This window comes from Patella vulgata, chromosome 8 (genome assembly GCF_932274485.2).
Source record: "Patella vulgata chromosome 8, xgPatVulg1.2, whole genome shotgun sequence".
In the NCBI taxonomy this organism is placed as follows: Eukaryota; Metazoa; Mollusca; class Gastropoda; family Patellidae; genus Patella; species Patella vulgata.
In genome coordinates this window covers 7,624,093-7,643,684 of record NC_065886.2, presented here as the reverse complement: position 1 = coordinate 7,643,684, position 19,592 = coordinate 7,624,093, and the positions used below count along the sequence as shown (strand labels likewise).

The following is a 19,592-nucleotide window of genomic DNA, read 5'->3' as shown; positions in this document are numbered from 1 at the left end:
ATGAACTTTCTCGGCCAATGCAGGGATTGAACACAGGACCTTGAGACTAGCAAGCCAGCGTATTAGTCAGTGACAGGGGAAAGCATGGAATGAGACGGGTCTGACCTTACCCCTTGTCACATACAAACACAAAAAACACAAAGAATAATTATTGAAGCTAGATATTAAAATTTTTTTTTTTTAATACATTGTAAAACTGTCTGAGACAATTTGCTAACAAATTATACTAGTTGAGAAAATAGACTATAGTTTTGGCGAGATATTACTGTTTTTACTGTAATTTCTAATCAGTTATGTTCGGTGAAATAGGTGAAGAATCCAAATTGAATGACAGTCTTTGGTGTCTGGTTATTCCAGTCTACACCAGTAGTATTCTGCAATGGGATATGTTAGCCTCGTTCATTGAGTCGCTTCATTACAAATGGCACGTGAAAGCATTCTGGCAAGCCTTTCTTGTTCCAATTTTAAAATTTTCATTTTGTCTTCAATATTAGATATCAGAAGCCCATCAATGTTGATTTTAATTGACCAATAATTTGTGTTTGCAATGTTGAAGACTGTGGATGATACATCCCAAACTTAGGCTGCCTGTCTACAGCTAGCTCCGCCTCGTATGACGTAGGTGGATCGCTGTGTGCAGTATGTGGATGATATTGAGTTAGAGACTTGCCTCCTTTAATTATAGCTGAGAATATAAACTATATGAACCAAATAGAGGTTAGGGGAGATATTACTGATGTATTTAACATGAACACAGGACCTTTAGTCCCATCCGAAGGACTAGTCGCTGACCACCAGGATCGAACCCCGGACCTCCTGGTTAGTGAGCCAGCACCCTTACCCACTGAGCCACCGCAGCTCCTAGGCACATAACAGTATTTTATATTGCAATAAACAAAATAACATATAAATAAAAAATACAATTGAAAATATACATCAATATTATTATTTGATTTGAAACGCTTCTATAAAAGATTAAGGTAATATATATTCGGACACCACAAATACATATAAATCATTTCAATATGAAATGGGGGCTTAACGGCCTACTTTTTTACACCGACTGGGCTAATGAAGACAGGTATACACCATACAGTGTGCTATGATGGAAATATTGCCCGGATAATGGCGCTATGGCTTACTCTTATACCAAATTCAACTGCCAAGGGATCTTTTACGTGCACACCAATGTGTACACAGGACCTTGGTTTTTCATCCCATCCAAAATATATGAGCGAAATTTAGCCCGGATAGGGAAGTTCCTGCCTATTTTTATACAAATCATCGAATCGGATACCCTGTTCAATTTGAATTCCTATTTTCCGATACTGGGGACGTTAGGGCCCTTATTTTGAATTCAAGTAACACTGACATGGGGGAAGCTACACTGGAAAATTCAGAGAAACTTTAAAAAGCAAGTGTGTCTGATAACAAAACTTTCTGCTTCCTTAACAGTCGTCTGTTGAGCATCATCGCGTAACAAAAACATCGAGAGATGCTCAGGAATAAACAATAATCAATAATGATAATCGTTAGGATCGAGTCTGGTGAAAATCCAGTTCAATTATTAAATACCAATTATTGAAACTATATATATATATATATATCATCAGATCTGTTTGATACCAGTAACTAATTATTATCTATTTATACATGAGAGGGAGGGAGAGAGAGAGAGAGAGAGGGAGAGAGAGAGGGAGATAGAGAGAGAGAGAGGGGGGTGTAACATCCACTAGACACAAACCAGGTCATTTCAGGACTAACATATGGTTCAATTTTATTTCAATAATTCGCTTGCGAGTATGGGGTCTATAGGAGTGGGAGGAAACCGGAGGACCTGGAGATAACCCACGAGTTTGGACAGGCAATCTTATTCCTTGTCACGTACAACCGGGGAATCAAAACCATGCCAGTTTACACAATGACAGACCTTATGATACAGCGCACATGCTAACCATTCAGCCATTCAACCCCACTAGATCATATGGAAGGGGAAGTCTTGGGAATGATGTCAGCAACACATCAAGGCACCTTAACTGCTAGGGAGAGGGAATAAGGATCAAGGGAAGGAAGGGGGAGGAATTATTATTACAAATATTAAATTATAATTTGAAACATAAAGTATGAAACAAGACATTATGTACCTGAGAGATTAATACAGTGTATGTCAGGTAAAACTAAAAGTTATTATTATCAGTTCTGACTTTAACAATATCAACCTGGCCATATTTAATTACCTTTCATTGATATTATTGTTCTACAATTATATATTTGTTCAATATAAAAAATAACTAAAACATATTCTGTTCTACTATTATACACTTGTTCAATATACATAAATTATATACCAATATACATAGTACATAAATATACATAGTACATAGACATACATAGTACATATACCAATATACATGGTTCATAGATACACCAATATACATGGTACATAAATACACCAATATACATGGTACATAAATATACCAATATACATGGTACATAGATATACCAATACACATGGTACATAGATATACCAATATACATGGTACATAAATATACCAACATACATGGTACTGTACATACATTATACCAATACATATACATGGTACATATACAAATAACCATGGTACTGTACATACATATACATGGTACATGTTTATAAATAAACCATATTTTGTTCTATAATATTTTAAGCAGGCTACATGTTAGGTCATATAATAAAAATATTCTGGTTCTCAGAGATAATCCTGTATCACTTATAAACAGGCTGGTGACTGGTTTTTATTTCAAAATGGCTGCACATTCATAATTCCACTGGTTATAAGAAATAACTCTGTACCAAAATAAAACTAGAATGTATTGCAGGCTCAGTTATCCAGTACGCAACCCTGATAAATGTTATTAACAATCATGAATGATACTGGATAATCATACATTCCTATAAACAACATAATGAGATAAATGTAGTACCTTGAATCGTGATGTTAATAAGAAATGAAATGAAATGGAGCTTAACGTCCTACTGTTCTACTCCTATACTGGGCTAATGGAGACGGGTATACGCCATACAGTGTGATATGAGGGAAAATTTTGCCCGGGAAGCGGCACTATCGCCTACTCTTATATCGAATTCCAACTGCCAAGGGATCTTTTACGTGCATTCCAATGTATACACGGGACCTCGGTTTTTCGTATCATCAGAAGGACTAGACAGCTGTCCTTGTCAGGACCTCTGTTCTGCACCACTGACAAGGGGAAACCACGTCGGAAAATCGGGATGAACTTTCTCGGCCAATGCAGGGATCGAACACCCGACCTCCAGGCTAGCGAGCCAGCGTCTTACTACTCACTTAGCCACCATTGCTCCCGATGTTGATAAGAAGTCATTTAGCCCAGTAGAGATCTTTTAACAAAATAAAAACCACAAAAATAAAAACCTCTCTCCTGCATCAGAATTTTAGAAAGAATTGTGTCAGAACAATAATATTTTTTTTGCATGACCTTACATGTTGTATACATAGCATAATAAAACTTTTTTTTAAATAATAACAAATATATATATTAACATATTATTTATAACAATTATTCACCAGTTAAATATATATTAACATGTTATTTATAACTAATATACACCAGTTAAATATATATTAACATTATTTATAACAATTATTCACCAGTTAAATATATATTAACATGTTATTTATAACTAATATACACCAGTTAAATATATATTAACATTATTTATAACAATTATTCACCAGTTAAATATATATTAACATGTTATTTATAACAAATATTCACCAGTTAAATATATATTAACATGTTATTTATAACTAATATTCACCAGTTAAATATATATTAACATGTTATTTATAACTAATATACACCAGTTTAATATAAAATAAATCACAGAGGACCTCTAGTCACTCGTTATTCTCACATGTTCACTGAGGAACGTTTGTTTACATATTTTAACCATTGAAACAACTGCCGACTGTTCTGTTTCAACTGGTCTGATGAAGACAAGAATATGCCATACAGTGTATTTTGGCATACTGTACACAGCGATCCCTCTATTTCATACCTCGATAATACAGCTAACTGTAGACAGACAGCCTTAGTTTGGGATGTGTGTTATGGATGAGGGGAGAGAGAGAGAGAGAAATGAGGTTTAACGTCCACTCAACACAAACTAGGTCATTTTGGGACTAACACATGGTTTATTTTTATTTCAATAATTCGCAGTGGGAGGAAACCGGAGGACCCGGAGAAAACCCACGAGGTTAGACAGGCGACCCTACTCCTTGCCACGTGTTATGGATGAGGGAAATTTTGCCCAGACAGCAGCACTACAGCTTACGCTTATTTCAAATTCAAATTTTTATTACGTTCCTGCCAACGTGTACACTGAACCTCGATTTTTCATCTGATCCAAACTACTAGACTGTGTTCCTTGCCCAGCAAAACTGACAATGAACAAACCCCATGAAGTTGAAAAAATATATATATATATATAAATAACTCTGGCCTGCAGAGTGGTGACAAGAAATTGTGGACAGAAGATGGACCAACAAAAGACAGACAACATGGTGACAACATGGTGACAACATATGTCCAAATTAATTGTAGGTGTATAAATAAACAATCTGATTAAAATATAGATCTATATTTCGTTTCGTTTTTTATACTTGCGATGGGACAGGGCTTGCCACCAGCAAATTGGAGACAAGTAGATGACTACTCACGCAAATATAGACTTGCGCGAGTGAGGCGAGTACATGTATTTACTCACGCAGAATGATGTGCGTGAGTAGCCATTTAAATTTCATGTGCCTAATGGCAATGCTCTTGTCACTTCGGTGGAAGCGGACGTTGAATAAAGCTATTTCACACACAATGACAATGCATACTCTTTTATTTCCTTGGCAGTAATATTATCTGTAAATCGTCTTTCCATGACAAGAACGTTGCAAGAGAAACTGGGCTTCCCTTTGCCATCGTTGGCGTGCTGAGGGGATTCGGGTAAAGCTTAGAAAGGTAAAAGAACAGGCAAAACAATTTCAATCCCATCAATTTGCAGAAAAGATGCGGGATCGAAAGAATTGCTATTAATAGAAACGACAACATCCGCTCAATGTTTGATTATCCATACACGGCAAAGGACATCCGCTTAAAAACCGCCTGGCAGTACGCGTCTCAAAGTATTTTTAATAACAGTTGGCACTGGAAAGACACGCCGCGTGCGCAATAGTGCATCGATATGAAGGCATACAAATTGTTTACGGCTTTTTATATTACGATATTCAATTATTTCTGATTAAATTATTTTTTATATTTGCGCGAGTACTTAATCACTCACGTAAATTTGGTTTTACGCGAGCGTAGCGTGCGCGCGAGTAATTACTCGCGTGTCGTGGCAAGCCCTGATGGGAGAGAGAGAGAAATGGGGTTTAATGTCCACTCGACACAAACTAGGTCATTTCGGGACTAACATATGGTTTAATTTTTATTTCAATAATTCTTTTGCGTGTAGGGGGCTTTAGCAGTGGGAGGAAACTGGAGGACCCGGAGAAAAAACCCACGAGGTTGGACAGGCGACCCTACTCCTTGTCACGTACAATCGGGGATTCGAAACCACGCCAGTTGACTCAATGACAGGCTTTATGATACAGCACGCACGTGCTAACCCTTCGGCCATCCAACCCCCCTACATGTACTTTCGATGGCCTCTACTACATGAAGACTTGACCAGTTGTAGCGGGAGGTCGCGTCAAGAGGTCATACGAGTGGCTTTTGATCCTATGATTTCAGACATTTGATTAACCAATCAGCACTGTTTAGTGCAACTCTCCGTAACAGAACATTTTATTGACTAATCCATCACATCATCCAGAATGAAATTTTGAACTTTAAAAAACGAAGCGAAATAGGGTCTGTGTTTGAATCAGATTGTATAAAAAGAAATTAGTTAATGTTTGGAGGACGGGATGAAATGTACATGTAGACAACCCCTAGAGCTGCTCCCAGCGCTCAGCTCTAAAATATAGACAACATCTCATGTTTTAAATACGTTTGAAGGGAAGCATCTCGAACACTTTTTTACAATTATTATAATCTGTGGTAAGCATCACCGTTCGCCTTTCATGAAATAGTCTCAGAGTCTGACGACATTAAAATAATTATTGCTTTTATTAATTTATAGAATTAGCTTCTGGTCTGTGAAATCCATAGCTGAAAGCTGCAGTAATGAATTATTTAAAATACAGATTTAAACTGTTAAAATATACATCATAACATTGTAAGTTGATATCGTTGACATATGAACATAAAACATTTATCAGTCCTTCACGTTTATGAAATCGTGTGGGAGTCATAAAAAGCTCCTGTCAATTTCAAAATTGAGAAAAAAGCTCCCGTAAAAGAACCCTTCTTAATTATATTGCAAGAGTAATTCTATATTTTCTTGAATTAAGGAGAGCCAAATGATATTTATGCTTTAGTCTTTTTTAATATTCTCTTTAAATGTATGCACGTATGCAGTTTAAAAATAAGCAAAAACTGAAAGTAGTTTATTAATCTCAATATTTAGGAGAGCGATTTAGCTAATTTGCATGAGTCTTTAATGACTCCCGCGAAGGAAGGAAAGCTGAGCTGTGTCGAGAGGAGCAGGAGCGAAAGAGCACCTTAAACATGAAGGACTGATATATGACACAAACATATAAGTCCTTATTTTATATCCATAATATTTTTCAAACAGTTAAGATTAATTATGCTAGAAGTGACATCTTTTACAGCTAGTTAATTACACACCTGTATAATTAATAATTACTAATCACTTTCTATAAATACTAAACATTAGTTTGGAATAATGCTCAGTTGTATGATAATTTAATGAGTTTTAATTAGTAAAAGATCTGTGTTCAATAATTCAATGATATCAGTTTAACAGTGTAATATCTACACAGGTCGATTCATCTGACTTATCGGGGGTTCTAGATCCTCCATTTTAAACATTTCCTTCAGTTTTTTAATAATCACATCAGTTGCATGTTTGGCCTCCTTGCTTACCATCGAGAAATTGAGGAAACCGTGAGGTAGATTATCCACGAGATCAAGGTCAACCTTTTTACCCAGTTTACGTAATCGTTTAGTAAACATGATAGAATCATCCAGCAGTGGATCCAGATGACAAGCCTGTAATGAGAGAGAAAAATAGGGTTTAACATCCACTCAACACAAACTATGTCACATTTCGGGACTAACATATGGTTCGATTTTCTTTCAATAATTCGCTTGCGCGTAGGGATCTTTAGCAGTGGGAGGAAGCCGGGGGACAAGGAGAAAACCCACGAGGTTGGTCAGGCGACACTACTCCTTGTCACATACAAGCATGGAATCAAAACCACGCCACTTGACTGAATGACAGACCTTATGATGCAACGCACGTGTTAACCATTCAGCCACCCACTCCCACCCTCATCTAGGTGCATACTGTACAATACAGTGGTCAAAACCCTACAAATATACAGAAGGAAGCCAGATTTGGAAACATTTTTAATTCTAAACGAGTTGGACTGGCAACCCAACTTCTTGTTGCATACAAGCGGGGATTCTAAACCACAAGTTCGGACAGGTGATCCAATTTCTTGTTGCGTACAAGCAGGGATTCGAAACCACGAGTTCGGACAGGTGATTCAATTTCTTGTCACGTACAAGCAGGGATTCGAAACCACGAGTTCGGACAGGTGACTCAACTTCTTGTCGCATACAAGCAAATAAAGAGTGAAAAATGAACACCGCCTTCTTTACTGTTTAACCATCATTCGTGTTCGAACAAACAATTCGGCAAAATTTTACAATTCGATGATTCTGAAAGAGGAGGATGTTCAAAACTGTGAACAACAATATTATTACCTGTAGGTTGTAACTCAACTAAATCTAAACAAGAATAAACCTAATTACTTACAACAAGAGACATGTCTGGTAAACCCATCAGCAGTTCATCTGGTGCCAGTAGCGGAGACATGTAGGGATTCTTCACAATAGGTAGATGACGTACAACTTTTAATGGACTTTGAGCTAGATGACGATGTCGTAGAAAATCTGTAGGAGACATAGCACCGGGTCGAGGTCTATTAGATGGAAATGCGGGGATAGACTGCGAATGCGGCAGTTTGAAATTTTTTGGTCGAGTCACGTGGGCCGGAGACGTATCATTACTATGGCTGGTGGCACCGTTTTGTAAAGTCTCAACGTTATTCTGTACTTGTTTAAAATCTGGACAGCTCTCGCTTCTGACAGGATCAATCACATAATTATCAGCATTAGAAACACAGTTTAAATCTACAGAGATCAGTTCGTCAGAGGGAGATAACTCCACTTGAGCAGGTGCTCCAGATTTGTCAGGAGTAGATAACTCTGACATGTGTTCATCACAGTTACTTTGATCACAGTTAGCTTGACCGGTCAGATTATCTATCACAGTAGCAATAACTTCCATGGTTCCCTTAACAAGGGGAGGTAATATTGATTCCGGGGGAGGTAACTCTAACGATGATGGCACTTCTGTATTTCTCGATCGTTCTAATTTCTCTGTTTCCTCTGCATCTATTTGATTTGAGACAATTTCACAATTTTCGGGAGTTGGTGCGACAGACTGATCATTCTCATCTGTTGTCATAGAAACAACGTCAAATGCATCAGTAAACGAAGGGTCCGCCTGTGGTGTTTGGCATGCAGAATGGAAATCCTCCGTAGAACTATCTGAAACAATACCATCTGTCTGTTTTGTCTCTGCTGATTTCTTCTTCTTGTCAGTCTCATTTTTATCGTATACAATAACCCACTCCGTGTCCGACGAATCATCTTCGTCCAAATGATACGGAGCTTTACTCGAGAACTCAGTTTCCGTTAAACCATTTAACAGCTCATCAGATACACCAGCATACGCTAAAATTATACAAACATTGAATGAATTAAAATTATACAAACATTGAAATGGGGAGAAAAGGGGTTTAACGTCCACTCAACACAAACTAGGTCATTTCGGGACTAACATATCGTTCAATTTTATTTCAATAAATCACTTTCGCATAGGGGTCTTTAGCAGTGGGTGGAAATCGGAGGCCACGGAGAAAACCCAAGAGGTTGGACAGGTGACCCTACTCCTTGTCACCTACAACCGGGGAATCCAAACCACGCCAGTTGACTCAATGACAGACCTTATGATATAATGCGCACGCGATAACCATTCAGCCCACTTGTAAAGATCTCTTGACAGTTGGAATTCGATATAAGAGTAGGCGATAGGGCTGCTGCTGCCGCTGCTCAGGCAAAATTTCTCTCATAGCACACTGTATGTTGTATTCCCGTCTTCATTAGCCCAGTAGGAGCAGAACAGTAAGACATTAAACCCCATATCCTTTCATTTCATTTCGCCCACTTGTAAAACTGTACTTAAATTCAAATAATAAAACACAACACAATTTATATGGAAAACAATCACTGGTTTATAACTATACACATCTGTATTATAATTTGTGCTTGATAATGATAAGAGAATACTTGTTGAAGCATCGTGCTATTGATTGTTTTCCATATAAATTGTGTTGTGTTTTTTTTATTGTGCTCAGTCACTAAATGCTACTCAAGGAATGTAGTTAAATTACCTGCTAGACATCTGGATAGTATACCAATCGGGAGAAGAGGATCCATGAGGGCAAGAAGTCTTGATGGAGACGGGGTATATCGTGCCAGGACAGCAGCATAAATAGCCATGATACCATCAGGACGTCGAATACCAAATGAAGCAGCTCTCATGGCCGTTGAGATAATTAAATTACCCCCAGCACTGTCACCAGCTAATATAATAGTCTTCCCTGTTGAACCTAGAAAAATATAAATACTTGTAACACCTGGGAGTGGTTTCCCTTTGTTAGTGGTGCTGGACCGAGGGGTCTGGCAAGGACAGTGTCTACTGTCTGAACCTTGCTATTTTATAAACAGATTTCTTCGATTATGAACAAACTATTTAACTTTGGTTAAGTTTATAATAACCAAAGTTAAATAGTTTGTTCATAATCGCAGAAATCCGTTTATAAAATAGCAAGGTTCAGACAGTAGTCGTTCGAATGTAACAACAACTCAAGGTGTGCATGTAAGGCTTACGCTATACAGTATTCTATGAGGGAAAATTTGCCAAGACAGTGAGTGGTGCTGCAGCCTACTCTTATTTCACTTAATCACTTAATTGCCTAATCAATCCAGCCTATTATCAATGATAATCGGGTTGAGTGGTAGCTATACACTCAGTACAATATAAATATATTAATTTTGGAATTTTGAATATTATTCAACATATCTTGATGTCCGATTGATATATGCCTGGTCGGACGTTTTGAGACGTTTGGAAAATAGCGTAAGCTTTTCTTGATTAGCCCAGTTGGTACAGAAAAGTAGGTCGTTACCCCCCCTCCCCATTTCATTTCTATTCATTTGTAACACCTTAAGAGTTGTTGTGGTTTATTATAACATTAACGTCCAATACATTAAACATGATATTATGGACAGTTCGATTTTAATTAGGATATTTACATATGAAGGAGGCATAAATTAGTGAAAATGTCAATTTACTTGTAATAAACCTCTCCAAGTGACTGAGGAAATATGTGTTTAATACCATACCTAGTTTACTGACATTCTGTGTGGCCCAGGAATATGCATAAAAACATTCCTCTAGAGCTCGTGGGAAGGGAAATTCTGGAGCTAACGAATAATCTATTGATAATATAGGAACATTGATATCTCGAGCCCAGTTACGTAAATATACCTAAAAGTAGATAATTGGAATAAAGATTAAATAAAACAATGTTTATGGATAACAATTACTGCGATTTAATTCACTGCAACATTTCAACAAGAATTCACAAGTTTTAAATATCAACACAAATAAAAAAATTACTTGGATTTCAGTTAATTTCTTTTCAGATAATTTAAGATAATTTCTTTGGGATCTAAAATAATCTATAAGAATTATTAGGATTGAAGATAAAAATTTATAAGAGAGAGAGAGAGAGAGTGAGAGAGAGAGAAATGGGGTTTAACTTCCATTCAACACAAACTAGGTCATTTCGGGACTAACATATGGTTTAATTTTATTTAAATAATTCGCTTGCGCGTATGGGTCTTTAGCAGTGGGAGGAAACTGGAGGACCCGGAGAAAACCCACAAGGTTGGACAGGTAACCCTACTCCTTGTCACGTACAACCGGGGATTCGAAACCACGCCAGTTGACTCATTGACAGGCTTTATGATACAGCGCGCACATGCTAACCATTCGGCCATCCAACCCCCCTAATTTATAAGAATTACAAGGATTGAAGATAATTTATAAGAATTACAAGGATTGAAGATAATTTATAAGAATTACTAGTATTGAAGATAATTTATAAGAATTACCAGGATTGAAGATAATTTATAAGAATTACACGGATTGAAGATAATTTATAAGAATTACTAGTATTGAAGATAATTTATAAGAATTACTAGGATTGAAGATAATTTATAAGAATTACTAGGATTGAAGATAATTTATAAGAATTACTAGGATTGAAGATAATTTATAAGAATTACTAGGATTGAAGATAATTTATAAGAATTACTAGGATTGAAGATAATTTATAAGAATTACTAGGATTGAAGAGAATGAAACCTACTGAATGTGATTTAGATGACTGTGCTACAAAACCTCCACCATGACAGTGGACAATCAAACCTGGACTCTTTGGTTTCGGAACAACAGGATGCTTGGGTGGTTTGTTTTTAGTTGATTTTATATGTACTTGCTGAAATAAAGGATAGATTTTATATGTAAGGAAATATTCTATACATAATATGTTCTTGATGAAAGAAAAGGAACATTCAATATGATTAAAACACGATCCTATTTCGTTTTGTTTTTTATACACTAGGATCTGGAAGAGTTGTTATATAACTTCCGTTCTGGTTGATGTGAGGGATTAGCCAATGAAACGGTCTGTTGCGTCGAGTTCCTAAGAGAAACATCAACGCTGATTGGTTAATCAACTCTGACGTCATAGGGTCAAAAGCTGCTCATATGACCCCTGACACGACCTTCCACTACAACTGGTCAGATCTTCATGTAGTGCAGGCCATCAAAAGTATAAAAAAATAAACGAAATATAGATCTGTATTTTAATCGAAATGAAATGGGGTTCAACGTCCTACTGTTCTGCTCCTAAACTGGGCTAATGAAGACGGGCATACGCCATACAGTGTGCTATGAGGGAAATTCTGCCCGGACAGCGGTGCTACAGTCTACTCTTATATCGAATTCCAACTGCCAAGAGATCTTTTACGTGCACGCCAATGTGTACATGGGACCTTGGTTTTTCATCCCATCCAAACGACTAGACAGCTGTCCTTGTCAGGCCCTCTGTCCTACATCACTGACAAGGGGAAACCACACCGGAAAATCTGGATAAACTTTCTCGGCCAATGCAGGGATCGAACACCCGACCTCCAGGCAAGCGAGCCAGCGTCTTACCCACCGTGATTTCCTGTATTTTAATCAGATTACAAAACATTTTATATGTTCTTGTTGAAATAAAGGCATATGATCAGTTTATTATGGCACAAATCACGAGAACTGACTAATCAGAACAAAGACAATAACCATTAAATGAATTTCATTATATCATTAATATATTTCAAATGAAATGAAATGTCTTACTTTTGTGCAAAGACTGGGCTATGAAGACATGGTTATGCCATACAGTGGGCTAAAAGCGATATTTTGTCTGGACAGCGACTCTACAGACTACTCTTATTTCCAGATCTAACTGTTGAGGATTGTTTTACCAGAGACCAGTGTGGACATGTGACCTAGTTTTTTTCATCCCCTTTGAATGACCAGATGCCATCCGTATCAGGTCCTTTATCCTGCACCAGAAACAAGGGGGAAATAACACTGGAAAAACTTAAGGAACTCAGCCAACACTGGAAGCTAACCTGGGAAAACTTAAGGAACTTTCTCAGCCAACACTGGACGCGTACCTGGGAAAACTTAAGCAACTTTTTTGGCCACCAATGGAAGCAAACTGGAGACTTCCTGGTTATCAAGCGAGCGTCTTACTCAATGATCATGAATCAAAATGATATAAAGTTTGTAATATTTATATTTGTACGAACCTGTCCATCTCTAAGATGATATGATATAAGTCTGACTTGTACTGGTCCTGGTCCAGTATGAGCACATGGTGGTGTTATAAACACAGTATCACTCCCATCTTCTAACTTCACTTCAAACGAATCTGGGCCGAGTTGTAACACTTCATCAACTTCAACAGAAGGATAAACTAACGCTGGTAATTGCTGTAAATATTTAAAGATTGCATAATGTACATGTAAGAGCTAAATCTGTGTATTACAGGACTTTTTCTGGCTTCAAATGTTACATAATTATTATTAATAACAATATGTCATCTGTGTGGAACTAGTTGATGACATATACATATTTTAAACATTTGTAGGGAAACTTATTGATGACGTACAATTCACAATCTAATTAAAATATAGATCTATATTTCGTTTTGTTTTTTATACTTTCGATGGCCTACACTACATGTAGATCTAACAAGTTATAGTGGGAGTTCACGTTCTATGACGTCAGGTACCAAGCAAGCGACATTTGACCCGATTACGTCAGTCATTCGATTAACCAATTAGCGACCGCCATGTATTTTTTATCTACTTTTGCTTTGTTTTAATTTCTATTGACGCTAATGTCTACCCACAGTTCCGCACAAAAAAGGTCAAACACTCGATTCGACAGACCATTTGATTGGCTGACTCCTCATTTCAAGCAGAACATGAGTTAAAATAACAACGCTTCCAGATCCAAGTGCAGTAAAGGCAAGTAAAATCGAAATTTTGAATTATAAAAACAAAACGAAATTGGATCTGAGTTTTAATCAGATTGTACAATTCATGACCTTTGCAACTTGCCTAAGACATAAACACATTTGTAGGGAACTTGTCGATGACATACAAACATTTCAACATTGCCCAATATGTGTTGACAGTTCGTGTTATGTCCCATCATACTTACACAGAGAGAGAGAAATGGGTTTTAACGTCCATTTGACACAAACTAGGTACTTTCGGGACTAACATATGGTTGAATGTTATTTCAATAATTCGCTTGCACGTAGGGGTCTTTAGCAGTGAGAGGAAACTGGAGGACCCAGAGAAAACCCATGAGGTTGGAAGGGCGACCCCACTCCTTGTCATGTACAACCGGGGTTGACTCAATGACAGGCATTATCATACAGCGCACATACTAATCATTCGGCCATCCAACCCCCCTCATACTTACAGACCCTTTCAGTAAGAAACAAACTGAATAAAACACCAATACGATCTGACCACGTCATTCAGTCAAACTTTAACATGCATTATGTAAGAGCTAAATCGACCTACAGCAAGAATTTTTCTTGGCTTCAAATGTTACATAAACTGTTATCTAGACATTTATGCCCATAATCAACTTTCTGGATTATCAGATGGCCATGATTTACATGAATTAGAAAACCTGCTTGATTTAAAAATTTAATGATAAAATGGATAATCGATTGACTTGTGCTGTTGCTGCAATAATACACAATATATGCTAGATCTTCAAACAGCCATAACTTCGCTTGGGAAAAATTAATTTGAATGAAATTTTCAATATATTCATTTTCCATTATATATACATACTCTTAAAAAAAAGTAGGGGATATTCAGAAACAATACAAAACTGCGGAAATGCACTGCTGTTTTTATTAGAGATAACCAGTATATGTTAATAACAGGCCAATTGCCTACACATGAACATAAACAGTTCATATGGGCAGCTTATCTGACGGCCCCATTTCACTCGCAAAAAGATACACTGTCAAAAGTGAAAATGGACATTTTTGATTTCTGTCTTAAAAATGAGAAATGAAATGGGGTTTAACATCCTACTGTTCAGTTCTGTTCCAAAATGTGCTAATGAAGACCAACATACACCATACAGTATGCTATGAGGGAAATTTTGCCTGGGCAGCGACATTATGGCCTACTCTTATATCGAATTCCAACTGCCAAGAGATCTTTTATATGCACGCCAATGTGCACATCCTGCACTACTAACAAGGGGAAACCACGTCGGAATCTCCTGATGAACTTTCTCGGCCAATGCAGGGATCGAACACGTGGCCTCCAGGCTAGCGAGCCAGCCTCTTACCCACTTAGCCACCGTGGCTCCCCGATATTAATCAGATTGAAGAAAGAAGCAGACATGAAAGAAAAGAGTGATAACTACCTACATGCATAATATCGCTTTCTGTTATCGACCAAAACGCTTTACAAAACTTGACATCAGCAGATCGGGTTACATTTACTACCTAGAATATAAATAACATAATGTTTATCTCATAACAGGGCCTAGAGAATACACATAAATAACATAGTGTTTATTTCATTGCAGGGCCTAGAATATAAACATAAACAAAATAACGTTTATCACATCATAGGACCTAGAGAATTCACATAAACAACATAGTGTTTATAACATCATAAGGTCTAGAGAATTCACATAAACAACATAGTGTTTATAACATCATAAGGTCTAGAGAATAAACAACATAGTGTTTATAACATCATAAGGTCTAGAGAATTCACATAAACAACATAGTGTTTATAACATCATAAGGTCTAGAGAATAAACAACATAGTGTTTATAACATCATAAGGTCTAGAGAATAAACAATATAGACCAAGCTGATTCATATGGTCAAGAGTTTTCCAGTCTGGTTTCAACTTATACCATTTGAAATTAAACAATTAGAGGGGATCTACATGTACATCTATGGTGGGTTAGTAAGTATGTTGCAGACTCACTAACCCGATAGTCCTCAATTAAATCACAGTATTGACTGGGAAAGTAGCTCAGATTTTCCAGTGTGGTTTCTTCTTGTCAGTGATGTTGGAAAAAGGCCTGGCAGGGAACTGCACTAGTCATTCAGATGTGATCATAAACCAAGGGTGAATAATCTCAAGAAATATTTGATACAGTATTGCTCAGGTTGATAAAAGACTAATTTTGTGCTCCGGTCCTCGACGACTATATAAAGGAAACCGCCACACAATTTCACTTAAGGCAAGACACTACCTTATAAAACACTCTGTATAGACTGATCTGTCAAATTTTGATATCAGCTAAAATTGCCCAAAATAGTTAAAATTTGTTGATTTTTCAAGTCTTGTCCAGCCTTTATATTATTAGTGTTAAATAATTAGTCATTTGTATAGGTAAATCAAATTTTTAACTTTTAACTTGCTTTTTTCCGTACTCAATTTTTCACCCATATCAGGTCTTAGAAAATCAAATTCTCAAAATCTATGAGAGATAATGGTCTCATCTTTGGAATACGATTAGTGCTATAGCTACTGTTTGCAATAAGGTGATTTTCAAAGTGTTTGTTATACATTTGGATATTTAATTGTACAAAATCTTTTCAGCGGTGTGTTCAGCTACACCCACTTGTTTTTTGTGGGATGCATAATGTTCTTTAATAACATTTAAATAGTAAAATTTATGCCTTCTTGCACTCTTTAATGCCTATATATGTTATTCCAAATCACAAATAGTTTGTTTCAATAAAATTGTTGAAGATTTTGATCTCCTAACATAGCCACCGTGAATATATAAAAAAATCCAATATGGCCACCATTTCCATGGCAACAAATAAACATTTTGCGCTCAAATTATCAAATCTGATTTGGGACATCATATACTAATATTACACTAAATGGCAAGTTTCTGTTATCAATGTAAAATTCTTAGGTAGTGTCCTGCCTTAAGCCTGATGAGTTCGAACTGAGTGAAAGCCGTCGCTTCATGAGAGAAATCTGGGATGTCTACTTCCCAGTCATTCGGATAAGATGATAAACCAAGGTTGAATAATCCCAAGGAACTTTCTTTCTCTTGGTCAACACCAGGATCGAGAGGACACAGGAAAATCAGGCCACCATGACTCTCCATATTTTTGAACATATTGACATTGCTATCTTGCCATGAAAATATCCAATATTTAAGACACAATTAACGTTTTATAAGCAGTACATCAGTCATGTACTGATCAGCAATTAGTAATTGCTGATTCACAAATGATGAAAGAATAATAATTAAACATGTAGAATGGACTAAGCAGGCGTAAAAGACTGTCATTCAATTCGGGCTGTTCGCGTAGTTCACCGAACATAATTACAATAATTGTTTTATAAATGGAATATAAATCACTTTACATATATTCATATTACATTAATATGTGCTTTTAGACCATTTTTCGTCTCCCAAAGAATAGAGCCATATGCCCTTTAATCTCTGTAGCCCACTACTGACCTGTTTTCCCCGAAGTTCAGGGTTGAGGAAATATTTCCCACTGTTAAATACGGACGTGGCTAATTTCATGAGTTGAGAATTCTCCTGATATCCTTCACTGAACGATGCCATGGCAACAGCCACTATTTGTAGTGGCCTCTGCATTGTTTCACAAAACTGAAATAAAAATATTATATAAAAATTATCTACATGTACTAATAGTATTTCAGTCTTATTAAAAGTTGAATAATGAATTTGAGAATATTTATGGGTGGAAATGAAATAGGGTTTAACGTCCTACTGTTCTGCTCTGAACTGGGCTAATGAAGACGGGCATACGCCATACAGTGTGCTATGAGGGAAATTTTGCCCGGACAGCGGCACTACGGCCTACTCTTATATCAAATTCCAACTGTCAAGGGATCTTTTACGTGCATGCCAATGTACATGGGACCTCGGTTTTCCATTCCATCCAAACAACTAGACAGCTGTCCTTGTCAGGCCCTCCGTCCTGCATCACTGACAAGAGGGAACCACGCCGGAAAAATCTGGATGAACTTTCTCAGCCAATGCAGGGATCAAACACCTGACCTACAGACTAGTGAGCCAGTGTCTTACCCACTTAGCCAAGTGATTCCCCACTGGCTCGCTAGTCTGGAGGTTGAGTGTTCGATCCCTGCATGGCGTATGACCGTCTTCATTAGCCCAGTTCGGAGCAGAACAGTAGGATGTTAAACCCCATTTCATTCCTATTTAAGGGTGGATTAAGACAAGAAGATGAGTGAGAAATGTGGAAGATTAATTATGTATTTATAACAAAGAAATATGGAAATTAATGGTGTAAACATTTATTTTTCGTGAGTTCAAATTGTCTCACTATGATATGTAACTGCCATTATCAACTTCAGTCTCTGGGACGGAGCTAGATGTATTAGAGGCTGAATTATTCTGACTAAAAATGATGTAGGCCTTGAAACTGAATCAATAAACTAGTATTTAGTCTGGTACATGTAATTTTGAACTTATGTTTTCCTTTTGCGTTCGTCACTTCCCTTTCTTGAAATCTTCATACAACATCTATCGTAGCAATGATCGTTGTGTTAAAATTATATCTGGAACGTGTTTAACCAGTCCTATCACGTGATGTGATAATGGCTGACAATTGTCATTTAAGAAGAGTTGTGATGGGATTCAGTGGAGTATAAACAAAACATTATTTGGATTACTTATAGAGAAAGAGAGAGAGAAATGGGATTTAACGTGGAGAAAACCCACGAGGTTGGACAGGCGACCCTACTCCTTGTCACGTACAACTGGGGATTCGAAACCATGCCAGTTGACTCAATGACAGGCCTTGTGATACAGCGCGCACGTGCTAACCATTCGGCCATCCATCCCCTGGATTATATAGAGGCATATATAAATTCTAGCTCATATAACTTGACAACAGTACATGTATCTTATCTTTATCATTTCGATTTACCTGAAAACCTAAACATCTTCCGTAGAAACAATCTTGATTCAGCATCTCAAATTCTAACATCAACTTATCAGCGATGGAGGAATCTAACGCATCTTCGTCAGTAAACAGCATCCCCTCTTGACAATAGTTCATCACCTGTTGAGCATAGTACAAGCACGCCCGTAACTGACCCATGGTTGCGACATATGCTTCGAGTTCTTTTGAATAGTGAGCACGACGGAACAGCATTGAATCGCGGTTTATGATTATGTGACGCGACAACTGTATCAAATGCAGACAACATTTTTGAACAACTCTTAAAAGACTTCTGTAGCCATTTCCTTTAGTCTGTGGTGAAACGTCATATTCACTCAATCTTGGTATCAAGGCCATCACACTGGGTTCAATTCCAAGGTCCAAATACTCAAACAGTAAACAAAATGCCACATGAAATTTAGCATGATGACTTTGCGTGCCACTCTGGAAATATTCCATATTTGTCAAACATAGTGATTGTAAATCTTTGATTAAATTAATGAGAATTCGTGAGGATTGCTCCTCCATTATGCCACGTTCCATCCTGCCCTAAGTGACAGATTAATTACCCTGTAACTAGAACAAACTTTTGTTGACTTCAGAGCGCCGCCATATTTCCGCCTCGGGTTGAATGTTTTGCTCCCATACCGAAAATAACAAATAATTAAAAAT

The 19,592-nt window shown here is 37.1% G+C and overlaps 1 protein-coding gene across 1 annotated transcript; it reads right to left on the bottom strand.

Moving 5' to 3' along the window:
- Positions 1 to 3,884: 3,884 nt before the first annotated feature.
- On the bottom strand, positions 3,885 to 19,530 carry LOC126830955 (hormone-sensitive lipase). The gene is made up of 9 exons (XM_050561515.2): positions 18,906 to 19,530; positions 17,444 to 17,599; positions 15,366 to 15,443; positions 13,204 to 13,386; positions 11,709 to 11,837; positions 10,678 to 10,822; positions 9,663 to 9,881; positions 7,961 to 8,943; positions 3,885 to 7,188 (listed from the first exon to the last, which is right to left on the bottom strand). The coding sequence occupies exons 1-9, from the start codon at positions 19,461 to 19,463 to the stop codon at positions 6,952 to 6,954; spliced, it is 2,688 nt and encodes an 895-aa protein (XP_050417472.2). The 5' UTR covers positions 19,464 to 19,530; the 3' UTR covers positions 3,885 to 6,951.
- Positions 19,531 to 19,592: the final 62 nt, after the last annotated feature.

Bases quoted from the DNA above. Each gene is read 5' to 3' on its own strand.
- LOC126830955 (XM_050561515.2), bottom strand. From the start codon at position 19,463: ATGGAACGTGGCATAATGGAGGAGCAATCCTCACGAATTCTCATTAAT. The intron at 13,387-15,365 runs GTAGGTAGTTAT...AAATATTTACAG, and splicing joins CAGAAAGCGATATTATGCAT to CAATTACCAGCGTTAGTTTA. The intron at 10,823-11,708 runs GTAGGTTTCATT...ATCTACTTTTAG, and splicing joins AGTCATCTAAATCACATTCA to GTATATTTACGTAACTGGGC.